The sequence below is a fragment of the Nyctibius grandis genome, chromosome 18 (genome assembly GCF_013368605.1).
Source record: "Nyctibius grandis isolate bNycGra1 chromosome 18, bNycGra1.pri, whole genome shotgun sequence".
NCBI lineage: Eukaryota > Metazoa > Chordata > Aves > Nyctibiiformes > Nyctibiidae > Nyctibius > Nyctibius grandis.
This window is the reverse complement of record NC_090675.1, coordinates 8101701-8114301: the sequence shown is the minus strand read 5'-3', so window position 1 is coordinate 8114301 and position 12601 is coordinate 8101701. Positions and strand designations below refer to the sequence as shown.

Below are 12601 nucleotides of genomic sequence, written 5' to 3'. Positions count from 1 at the left end.
CAGGATTAGCCCAGGCTGGGGCAGGAATACTTCCATGTATGGAAAAATATTGGAGCAGTGAAACCATAAGCTTGGAGTAGAGCAAAGTGAGAGGCCCTGTCAACGACGTCGCAGGCTCAGGTTTAGAGGATTTAGCAGCTCAGATCCGCCGTAAGATCCTCGGCGCGTATTACAATAAATTTCACACTTTTTCCAAAAAGGACTCCCACGGCAGCGCTGCGAGGGCGAGATCCCCCACCCGCCTGTTTGCTCTGGAAGCGGGGCTGGGACCGCTGGGTGCCATTAACGCTCCCCGCGCCGGCGCGGTGACGGACACGTTCTGGCGAGCACACGGCTGCTGCTCGCGCTCGCCCATCGCTCGGCAGCCGCCTTCTGCACAGCAGGACTTGTAACAGACGACTGGGAGCTGGCATGTGGCAGCTCGAAAGAAAACGTTGAGCTGAATCAGTGCAGCTGGGGAGCTGGCGCGTGCTTCTGCCAACGGCACGGCAAGGGCAGCGAGTGCCGAGGCACGGGGCGGGAGCCGGCACGGTGCTCTCTTCAACCAGCCCAGCACAAACCAAGAGGGCTCGTTTGTCAGCATCCTCAGCTAACGCTAATGAAGCAATGGCTATGACTTCATCTCTCCAGTGGGAATCTCTCGGGAACGAGGGAGTACTAGAATTTCCCTCTCCGCCTCGCTCACGCAGTTGCAATTCATTTCAGTTGCCTTCTACTCTCTTCGGCAAACATTACCTAATTCTCACCCAGATTCTTAAATCCTTGCACTGAAACGTAAAACAACGCTCCCTTCTCAGCTGTCAAAGCCCAGCCTCGCAGAGATCCCTCCCAGCAGGATCTGACCCCCTGCACCGGCTGCCATCCCCTCCCCGGGGACCAGCCCACTCGCATCTGAGGATGCCACCAGCTGGTTTTATACCTCAGACACGAAATAAAAATCTGGTAACTCTTGGCAAATTCATTTCAGATAGGGCACTTTGCACCCTTTCTCCACTAAAATATTGTGAAGTCACATTTGATTTAGCCACAATTGCAAAGACAGACAAAATGTTGCCGGAGGATCCTGGAGTTTCTCTCCTTGGCTGGGCAGGACAGCATCTGCTGCAGCTCTTCACGGGTACAAAAGACACACAGCAGCCTCTACCCCACCCCGCTGCTACAGCCATGGCACCCATCACCTTGAAGCGCATCCTTCACAGAGCAGGTTCTCCCCGGCTTGGGCAGGGAGCCAGCATCCCCTCGTCGGGGGCTCGCGTCGCTTTGTTTGGAGGCCAGAGGGGCTCGCTGGGCTCCAAGCAGGGGGTCGATCCGATTGCAAAAGCTCAGCTAATGCCCTGACGCAACCGAAGCAATCAGTCACTCACACTAAATAAAGACCGCAAATTCTTTACATATTAATTGGTGGTTGCAATTGTTCGCGGTGTTGAAAGACAGACGTGAGAGTATGCAGAAACCATTCCTGCATGTTTTTAGTTCCACCCTTCCATTAACTGTGCGTACTCTAAGCCAAATCAATAAGACACTACATTTTCTCTGGAAAACTTAGATGATGAAAATGCAATCAGCTATCATACAAGATGCTCACGTAATCTGAAATACTTGTATAATCCACCTTCCCACAAGAAAATTTAGTACATCTATTTGCTTATTCATCAACTCGCCTCACTCCCAGTCTCTCCATCAGCCACATCTTTACCTTGCGACCTACAGATTTAACTCTAATTGTGTTTTTCACCTACAAAGCAACAGCAGAGAAGCAGCAGTCCCAGCCAGCACAGAGGACGCTGCCCTGCACAGGTACAGCAAGGGCAAAGCCCTCTCCCCCAGCTGAACACCCTACCCCAGGAACAGAGGTAATTAATGTGCACAAAGCCCAAGTCGTAATGAGTCCAAGCACCCTCCCCATGCTGGTGTCACTCCCCGCTTTGCTAATCGTTATTATCTCGAGATGGCACGAGCACAAAGTGATCTGTCTAGGAAAACATTTCAAATCTATCGTGCATTACGCTGTGATGTGCCATGGAACCGGTTTAGTGAACACACAGCTCTAAAGTCCTGATTATTCAGTACTCAACCCAGCCTGAGAGCTCAGGAGTCAGCTTGTTATTTGCTGAAAGCGGGGGGCCTGAAATTATCCGTGAATAGTTCAAAGCTGCAGTTAATTCAACATCTCTACTTTCAAAAGCATAAAAATCACAGATTCCTGGAGTGTGCAAGCCTTTTAAAAATGACAAACTACTAACTGTCAAATCAAAGCAGCAAACAGAAATCCACATGGCTGATAAGATACATAGATGCATTTTAAAGAGTAATTAAATATCACTTTGGAATATTTTGCTTGGAACTTGTTTCCCTGATAAAAAACGGGGAGGGGAAGGAGGAGGAGGAGGCGGCAGCAATCAACACACACCAACGAGCTTCTCACCAAGCAAACGCTCAGGCAAACGCTGCTCAAACTTGTTTTCTTGAATTCAGAGTTCAGCCTGCAGCATTACAGCCCCCAGTACTCCCTTCAGTTTGCTTCTATCCCTACATTTCATGTCAAAACTCTAGCAATAAGGAGATGATCCCTATGTTGAACCTGCCTTGTCAGGGAGGAGGGTGTGTGGGGCTGGGGCAAGAATCCCCCTGCTCTGATCACCAAGAAGTACAATATCTTCTAACTTGACTTAGATTAAAACCATACCCCAACTTCCATGCTGGGAGCATCGCTGAAAAAAACAACAGGAATGTAAAACGGAGAGCTCTACCCAGATGCAATTCAGAACTGAAACCCTACCGGCAGGAGTGACCCCACCTTGTGCTGCTTTGAACCATGAGGAGTATGTCCATGAGAAAGGACCAAAAACCTCCAACTTCGAAACCCCCTGGACTCTCTCAAAGCCCGTACCTGCTAACAACAAACTCGCCATGAATTTCACACAAATTTTCCCAGTACTAAGAAATATCTATGGGAAGTACCTATGGTACAAAAGGATTACTTTGAGTATTAACCAAGGAGGCAACTTACTCCATTTCAAACTAAAACATTACCAAACCACTTGAAGAAGCCACCATCCAAAGGCAATGCAAACCTGATGGCAGTTTTTGGGACAGGACCTGCAGAGCCCAGTCCAAGATCCAACTGTATGTGAGCAGCAAAAGTTCCCACCGCTTCTCCCCACTGTGGAGCCGGGAAGATTTGGTGATGGAAAGATGTCCAAGGACTTTCAGAGCTGGCCCTGAAACATGGGCAACGACCGACTGAAGAAGGCAATAAACAACACGGCAGATGACACATCAGCCAGACATTTAAAATACCGATTCTCCCCCGGGAAAGCGCTCGGGCAGGCCACAGTTTGGATATAGAGGGAAATCCAACCTCCAAGGACGTCAGCGATGCTTTTGCAACTATTGCAGGACATGGATTTTAACCACAGCCCCCCGACTCGCAGCCTACCGACAGCAGCGAACGCCTACGGGGATTTCACTGAAGGATTAGGGTTCTGGCGTGAGAAACGACTGCTAATTGTATGGAGGGTCACTGCAAAGCTGTGTAAAATAGAAATAATTTTGAAAAGCGGCATCAACAACAATAAGAATTAGCGAATGTTTTGGCTTCGATGCTGTCCACACGATGTGGAAATACTGAATAGCTTATTCCTGAGCCATAATTGAAGTTCACTGCTGTGCTTCTCCAAAATAGCACAGAAAAACGCCCCGTTATTTTGTACCTTCTTTTGTAAAGCTGTTACATCTTCAGCTCTTAAAAGAATGCATTTCTGGAGAAGAACCGTGCACTGATTACTTTAAAAAGTAAAAGTTGCTTTGCTTCGTTCTGCAACCTGAAAGTAACAAATGAAATTGTCAACCGTGCATTCTTAAATGAACGTTTTCATTTCAACATCTGGATTAAGATGCCACAATGAAAAACAGCACACAGGCTTCTCTCTGCTCCTTTCATACATCTCCCATTCTTACATTTCAGAACCAACGAGTTTCAAAGCGAACAAAGAATCAGTTGGTGCTGCTAATGCCTCGCTTCTTACTCAATAGCCTTATGTCATGAAAAAAACATATTTTTTAAATCTATGTCTCTGTGAGCCAAAGATTTCATATACATTCCCACCCCAGAAATACAAAGCCAGGAATGCAGCTGAAAGTGATTACCTAGATATTTTTATATGATGAAACTCAAAAGCTGCTTCAAGTGATTTACAAAATTTTCTGTTAGACAAATCCCACATCTGGGCTGACCATTCGCCTCCCAGACCTCAGCAGATGGCGATTTCAAAAAGAAAAGTTACGAGTGCCTGAAAATCAAGGTATATCTTAAGCTGTAATCAAGGATTTGAGGTTCTCCTCCCCCCCAAAAAAATTGTGTACAGTTTAATTTAATGACATTTCTACTTCCTCCCCACCATTTCTTGCAAAAACTCGACCTATAAAACTATTACCCAGTGTCTTATTAGCAGAGGTTCTGTTAAAAAGACAAACTTTTTAAGTAGAGGGAAAGAAAATGCCCTTTTCATGGGAAGGTGGGAGGAAACACAGAACATAATTTTTTTTTTTAAAAAAGAATGAGTGGGTATTTGTTGTAAAAGACTTCACAGAGACTTCACAGAACAATTAAAGAGGATGGTCACATTTTACCCATCAATCTTAAGAGCACCCTTTCATCCGCAGTGCTGAGGAAGACGCACCCCCAGCACAGGAGGGGTGTTCTGCCTGCACCCACCTCGGATCACCCGCCACAGCCATCAAGCCACTAAAACAAAACACATCCAAACGTACCAACCTGCTCCTTTCCCCCTCCTTGGGGTGACACAGAACAGACGTCGTCTTCACACACGGAGAAAGATCCCCTGCCTCTGCCACGCAATTGGGCAAAGGACACATTTCACGTGAACATGGGAGAAGACACACAGAGCAGGGTACACAAACCCAACTTTTAAGACAAAGGAAAACCACTCTGTCCCAACCAAAAGGAATTTACCAGCATGAGCAGAGATCCTCAAACTCTTTTCGGATACTTGACCGAATAATCACAGAAACCTAATCAACTTGTTTTGCATTTATTTAAAACCAGAGCAGAAGTATTTCAGCTATAGCAGAAATGGGTTTGCCTTCCCGAGAAGAATTGGGGCAACACTCAAGCAAATGCATAAATACAGCGGAAAGCAAACACAAAACAAGAGGCAAAGCACAGACCCTACACCACCACAGCGCTGCGTGGATGCGCCAATTAAGCATAATTAGAAAAGTCAAGATTAAAAAGAATGAGGAAGACGACTGGGCCAAGTAAGCAACAAGTAAAAACAAAAGCAAAGGCAAATAAACAACAGCAAAAGATAAACCACTTCTCTCTCAGCACAGACCCACTTGCAACCTTTTCTCCTCTAGCACCCTGACCTTCCTTTCTCCCACTCCTACACGGACCCATGTGAGAGGACCTACTCGACAGAGAATGTAGCCAATTTATTTTTCTTTTTTTAGCAGAAATGACCAAGATGTCCCACAGCAGCGCACCAGGACAGCACGCTCCTGCTCTCCTCCAAGAGCCTGCATGCCATATGCCCTCAAAGAGCACCCAAATTCACCCCGAGTGTAGGTGGATTCTGCAGCAGAGATGGTCTGGAGCTCACCGGGAGAAGTCTGGTGCCCTCCTGTCACGGGCACCGGCGGATATCAGGGCACGTAGACAGATGGGGGCTGTTTGCATTACCGAGGTTCTCAGCGGCAATCAGGAATTAATGCTGTTATTAAATCACCCCTCCAGAACCTGAGCAGCTGTTCACACACACGGACAATGGGGTGATGCTAAACCAAAACCCCAAACGAAACAAAGACACAGAGCAATATCTCTCCCCCACGTTCTGCTCAGCAACACCAGGCATCATCAGAAGACAGATCAATTAACAGCTGCGTACGGCTACCCGAATCCCAGCCTTAACTGGGGGATGTGTATCACGAGTTAAAGGCCTCCAATCTCATTTGGCACATTATGGTTTTGTTCTTGAAAAAAACAACCATTAATACGTCTGGCTGTGGCTCAGACGGCAGCATAATGCCATCCTCCTCATTAATCAAAGGCTTTCCCCACGTCCAGATGTTTGCTGACTTGTACTGCTTTCTTTTATTACTGGTTTGGAGACAGAAATTGCTATGTGCTAAAGTTACCCAAATTCAGCTGGTTGTTGCAAGACACACGGGCTGTTATGCCCTTGGTAACTGCACCCCGGCATTATTGAGTTACTGAGGCATTCAACAAAGAGTGGCTGTTTTCTTTGAGAACCCAGAGTACTTCACCAATAACCATGAGAGTAAGATGCTATTTTACTTTTAGGACTGTGGGAATTTTACTGCAAGCCCAGAAAGGAGCCCTTTAAGGCCTATCAACATCTGACACCCAGGGTCTGGAAGAGGGAAAAACATAAAAACAACACAGAGTATGCCAGAGAAAGGCAAGGCACACGCGGAAAGATGTTTCAGTAGGAAACCAGGACCATAACAGCCGTGTTATTCAATAATTCTGAGCAACAAAAGTGATGGTACAACCAATATGGGATATGAAGTCATCTCTCCCCACAGCTTTCACAACCTCAGTAGATAAAATAACCAACACACAATGGGAAGCGTTGGCTGGAAGGGACCTGCGGAGGTCCTTGAGCCCTGCAGCCACCAGCACAAGACCCCATCAGCTACGGCTTCACCCAGCCAAACCTTGCAACCTCCAAGGACGGGGGCTCCGCAGCCTCTGGGGGCTGAGGCTGAGAGCTCGGGGGTAGAGCTCAGCTCCCTGCCCAGTGCTCTCACCTCTCTCCATTATCCCTAGTAAGATTCCTTTCTTCCCAGAAAATCTATATAATTCTCTGGGGCTTGTCTCACATCGGGTTTAAGAGCAGCCTTTAGTGCAAAGGAACCGTAACTTAAAAGGACTGCCTACATTTTTCTAATGCTTTTGTTTTTAAGCAAATTAAGCCCACAACGTACCGAACATATGCTCTTGCTGGCATGTTTTTGAAAAATAGAAAGTTTGTGCTTTTCTGGAGAGTCAGGTCATTAACCCAACTATTTAAAAATCAGCCTATTATACAAGGAAACTTCTAACTGCCTGAACTACAGGTTATAAATCTCCTGTTTAGAAATCTGATAGCCTGACATAATTGCCCTTATAACTTACAAATAGGCTCTCTGTTATCCGTAGATTAAGCTTCCTCCAAGGCTACATCACATCTGCTTAGTTTTGAAAATATACAGCACGAGCTTCAATTACTTTACACTTCGCACAAAAATAATCCTGAATTTAACTCAGAGCTGCTTGGAATAAGAGTTTAAGACCCCATAATCTTTTTATTTCATGTTTTCTTGCAATCTAATAGATGAAAGTATTGGCCAGCATGTAAAATTAATGCCACCTTCCACTTCTACAACCTCCCAACCATTTAGCTACATTGCAGTGGAATTTTTAAAGCAGATATGGAAAGCAAAAGTCCCACCACCTAAATAATCTTAAATGTTCTGTAGGGAAATGGCCAGCTGCTAACTGGAACCACAATCTTTCCACATCCCTGTAGGAAGAGGGCTTGGTTTTAAAGAAACTGTAATGAAACCGTAATTTCTCCGAAGGATGAAGCTTCTGTTACCACTCCCCTTGTTAATGAAACTCATCTCAGACCCCGACCTGTGACCACTCATCCAAGCTCCCAGTTAGAGTGTGGGGACTTCAAAGGGGCAAACTGGGGGCCTTCAGCAGCGTCACCCAGGTGCAGTGTTACGCACGTGAGACCTTTGGCAGAACTGGGGGGTTAGTGACAAAAACCTGCAGCAAACGAGGAAAAAAGCCGAATCTGGGTTTCAAACCAGCTACACCTCTTCTCAGCAGAGGGGACATCACACAGCGCAGCCAGACCACAGCCAGCTTTTCCTTAAATGACTCCTTTGCCTAACGAACAGCGCGAAGTGCTGGCAGAGAAGGGCTCAGGGACCCGTTCAGGAAGAAGTCATCCCTCTCATCCTCACACAGCCTCGCCGAGCCCAAACACGGGGGACGCCCGAGGGGCCTCAGCTGTCCCCCAGGCACCGGCATTACCCCAATCCCCGCTGAAGCGGAGAACGTGCCTTGCCAAGAGCCAACGCCTGCCTGCTGCTCTCAGACCGGCGGCCTCAATCACTCGCCGGAAAGATGTTTAGAGGCGACACAGTGGGGCACCATCTTTTTAATTCTCACTCAAGAGCTTCCAGAGATTAGATTTGTAAAGACTTTGGGTTTGTTTTTTTTTAAACTACCAGCGTTGAGAGCTCGCTGGGATGTGGAAGCCCAGCCTTTGCCTTCCTCGCAGCCTGCCCTATCTGGGTCTCACAGAGCGCTTTTTGTCCGATATCTGTCTTTCCAATTAAACTCTTCGGATGCAGGGCTGTAACTTATAGAGTATCGAACACATCAGCTGCTGAACGAAGAGGACTAACGAACACCATCGCACGAACTCACCGGGCAGCTTCGCCAGCAGCTCCCGGACGCGCCGGGCTCCGACTCGCTCCTCAACCGCCAAATGCCTTCCCACGGCTGGTGGAGGCCGCGGCCCTTTCTGTGCCCAAAGCCACGCAGGAGCCCACGGGGGGCCCTGCCCACGGCCCGCAGCCCCCGGGGTCCCGGGTTTCGGGTCGGAGGAGCGGCTGGTCGCACGCCTCGCCCGCCCGCTCCCCAGAGGGGCCCGTCGAGGCCAGCGGGCACCGCCCCGCTCGCCCGGCGACCCTCAGGCCGGGCTTCCCCCCTCACCCCTGGAAGGGGACGGAGCCTGCGGGGTTTCCACGCAGGCCGCGGAAACCGCAGGCACCGGAGGAGCCGGGCGAGGCGGCGTCGCCCCGCCGGACGGCAGCCGACACCCCCCCCCCAGCCACAACTCCCCCCCGGGAACTTTCTGGAAAGCGCCCACCCCGCCCCAGCGGCGCGGGGGGGGCCCGGCCGAGCCCCGCCGCCCCCAGACAAAGCCCGGGGCTCCCCCCCAGCCCCGCGGTCTCACCTTGCGGTGCTTGTCGGCGAAGGGCAGCGCCAGCCAGGGCATGGCGCGCACGGCCTCCTGCCACTGCTGCTGCTCCTGCTCGGCCGACACGAAGACGATCTCGAGGCGCTGCCCGCCGGCCGCCGCCGCCTCCCCCCTGAAGCGCCCGTAGAAGGCGGCCAGGCTGGCGCCGAGCTGGGCGCAGGGGCCGCCGAGGCTGCAGCCGAAGTAAAGCCCCACCAAGGAGACCCCGCGGGCGGCCAGCGCCGACACGGCCACCTCCTCCCCGTCCGCGGCCACCAGCACCTCGCCCAGCACCTCCGTCAGGGCGCCCGCCATCCCGCCCCGCTCCGCTCCCCTCCGCCCGCAGCCGCCGCCGGCCGAGCACGAGCCCCGCCCCGCCAGGGGGCGCTGCCGCGCCGCGCCCGCCCCCGGCAGCACCGCCCCGCGCCCCCCGGCCCGCCCCGGCCCGGCCCCCTCCGGGGGTCTCCGCTCAGCCCGCACCCGGGGCTGAACAATAACCGGTTGTGCCGGCACCCGAGAGCCCTCCCCAGCCGAGAAAGGGAATTAGGGAAAGGAGCGAGACTGGCGGGTTGGAATTTAAACAGATTTAATAAAATATGAAAACCCATATCGATACTAATACAAGAGACACAAAGTTATACTCAGCCCATAAAGTTGTGGCAAGTCCCTCCAGGGATAGTAACAGTTGAGAAAAGGGGAGAAGAGGAGCAAAAGCCCCCCATCCCCAGCAGCTTTCCTTTTATAGAGACCCTGACGTTAATGTTACAGCGCACACCTGTGGGCCAGCCTGGGGCAGCTGCCCTGGATTTCACTGATAACGGCCTTGATCACCATGGCTGGCCACAGGCTGAAACAAAATGTAACAGAAAAGTGATTCTATAAATTTTATCCCTGCAAAAATGAAAACCAGGACAGTGGGCCAGCCCAGCCCTCCGTGCCGGGGTGGGTGCCGGGCTTGGCAGCACCCGGGCCATGGATAAGGCCCCGGGGTAGCCTCCCCCAGGGCCTACGTGGCCCCAGGGAGAGGAGAGGGAGCGATGGCTGGTGCCCATCGCACGAGGAGAGGGCTCCAGCCTCACCACTCCGTCCCGGACACTGGTGCGGATCAGCGGCTGGGCCACCCTTGCCCCCGATGCAGATGCCCTCACCCAGCTGGGACGCCCATCCTTTGAATCACTGCCCAGAGAAGGCCCCGCGTGTCAGCGAGGGCAGAGCAAGCTTTCACAAAGCCTGCAAAACTAGAGCGCTTCCCTCTGTTTCCAAAATCCCATGTAAATACGTGTTTACCCTTATCAATGGCGGGCGGAAAAACCCGAAAGCCAATCCAGAAGTGTAAACACAAGTAAATTTGTCTGCGTTGAATTACGCTGGCTGGCTGGAATACAGAAAGGAAATAAAGCATAAACGGTGACATGCAAACCAGGCTTTAAAATGTATTTGCTCCTTGTAATCAAAGTCTGTAATCTGCAAGCCCGCAGAATTAACTGCAGTATGGATCCTCAGGCTGGACACCTTCTCCCGTCTACTTTGTGAAAAAGCCCCAAACCAGCACCCTTAAATCTTGCTACCTGCTGTAAAAGACACCTTTATTTTTACACTTCTTTATTTGGCTTCTCATTCGGCTTCTTATTGTTGCTGCTTTCAGTTGTATTTAAAATCATTGTATAGCATCCAGAGCCATTGGGGGATGCTGTATAAATACAATTAATTATCATTATTATTATTATTACAGCTTTACAATCTCTCTTTTCTTTTGCCAAGACCCGTTCCCTAGAGGTTGTTCAAAGCAAGGGGAGTTTTGTCTTGTTTTTATTTGTCCTGCCTTATCTGCCTTAATTAAGTATTTGGGCTCTTCAGGGCAGGGAAGCTGTTTTTTAAGTCTGCAGCCCTGAACTTGACCAACCCATGTGGCAATATAAATATTCGGTTGTAAAAATAATATTTATGGCTGCAGTTAATTTGTCTGGCCCCATTTTTAGTGAACAAAGCAGAAGTAAGATGCTCTGAAATTCAAAGCAAGTAGAAAGCATTTCTCTCTCTTCAAGACAATAAAATAAAATGAGGAAACAGCTGTTCTTAGCGAACAACAGCACAACATGGGGCGTGACTACACTGAGGTTAAACCATGTGAAAGCTTGCAGGGCTCCCGTTGTGGGTGGATATCTGCCCATGAGCAGCAGGATCAGGGATTCAGGATGCCCGTTTGAGAACCAACTTGAGACACTGGAATTTAAGAGCCAGGACAACATCATGGGGCTTTTAATAAGCATTTGTTGTCTGTACAGAGACAGTGCCAGTCTGCATTTCCCTAACACCTGTTCATTTTTTCTAACTACAGCGTTTTACTCTGCACCCCCTTTGGACTGTATATATTGTATTTTTCACTAAAGTATTTAGCAAATACTTTGCCAAAGTGTTTGGTAAATATTTGCCAAATATTTGCCTTTGCCTGGATTTGTTTCCCCCACAACCAGCGTTTATTAGGGAATTGTCGGCAAGAAGGAAAAAATTATTGATGAAATGTGGCGAGGTGAAAGGGCAGAGCCCGAGGGTGCAATGCTGAGGCACACAGCGTGTACCAGGCTCACGGGTGTCAGCAAGATGCTCGATTTTTCGTTGCCTTTTATTTTTTTATACAGGCAATTGCCTTTTGGGGAAATTCCACCCACTGTAAACATCGGTTTCGAGCTTCTCTGTAACCCTTCTTACAGAGGCACGTCTGCACTAGCAAGCTGGGACAAATAACTGTGCGAACAGTCCTGTTTATATGACTGTCCCTGCCAAAAAATAGCTGTTACGGGCAATGAGAACACCCAGGGTGACTAGAGACCGCTGAGAGCTGCCCGCTCCCGAGCCAGGAGCAATTCACAGTTCAACCTTTCTGGCAGCCATGTAACTGCACGTCCTGTACCCGCCTCAGCGCAGCAGCTGCAGCACCAGCCACCATCATTTAAAATATTATTAGACATTATGTTTTTGGACATTATTGAATGCTAATTATACCTTGGAGACGCAGGCAGCAGCAGAACACCGATTCTCCTGGGTCCGAGGAAGCTGCGTCTATCAGCAGGATGGACTTGAGAACACTTGCGTGGGGTTAAACACAAAAACCATCCTTGTGCAGCCAGCAGAAAGGCTGCCCTGTGGTGAGGGTCACTACAGCCTAAAATCATTATCACGTTTTGCTGATGCACTTACTACTCCAGAACACAGTAACTTCCTTTGCCGTCAGCTCATCATGCGAGGGGAGCTATCTGAAGACAGTTATTCTGGTTTGTTCTCCCTGTTGACAAGCCCCAAATCCGTGTGCTGGATCCACTGACAGCTCTGATCGTTTGATCCTATGGTGCAGCGCTTAAATAAAAACCAATGTGATTGCAAAAGGCTCTTTAGTTTTTAATTTAGCTGTATTCTGAACTCCATATTGCACGGAGGGGAGTGGATTTTCCACGGTATCTAGACATCAGCCAGCAGCAAGGTCTCTTAAAAGAAAGGGACACTCTCTCACAAACAGTTGAGCGTTTGACATATATCCATTGTGTTCTGACATTTTTCTTATTTGGTAGCTCTTAATCGCAATGGTTCCAGACACGGTA

At 49.4% G+C, this 12601-nt stretch overlaps 1 protein-coding gene across 1 annotated transcript in view; it reads right to left on the bottom strand.

Moving 5' to 3' along the window:
* Window positions 1–9346, bottom strand: part of NXN (nucleoredoxin) — a 48312-nt gene extending 38966 nt beyond the window's left edge. Inside the window, exon 1 of the mRNA XM_068415870.1 lies at window positions 9003–9346. Within this exon, the coding sequence (XP_068271971.1) occupies window positions 9003–9320 (318 nt within the window). The 5' untranslated portion in view covers window positions 9321–9346. The remainder of the gene's footprint in view (window positions 1–9002) is intronic.
* Window positions 9347–12601: the final 3255 nt, after the last annotated feature.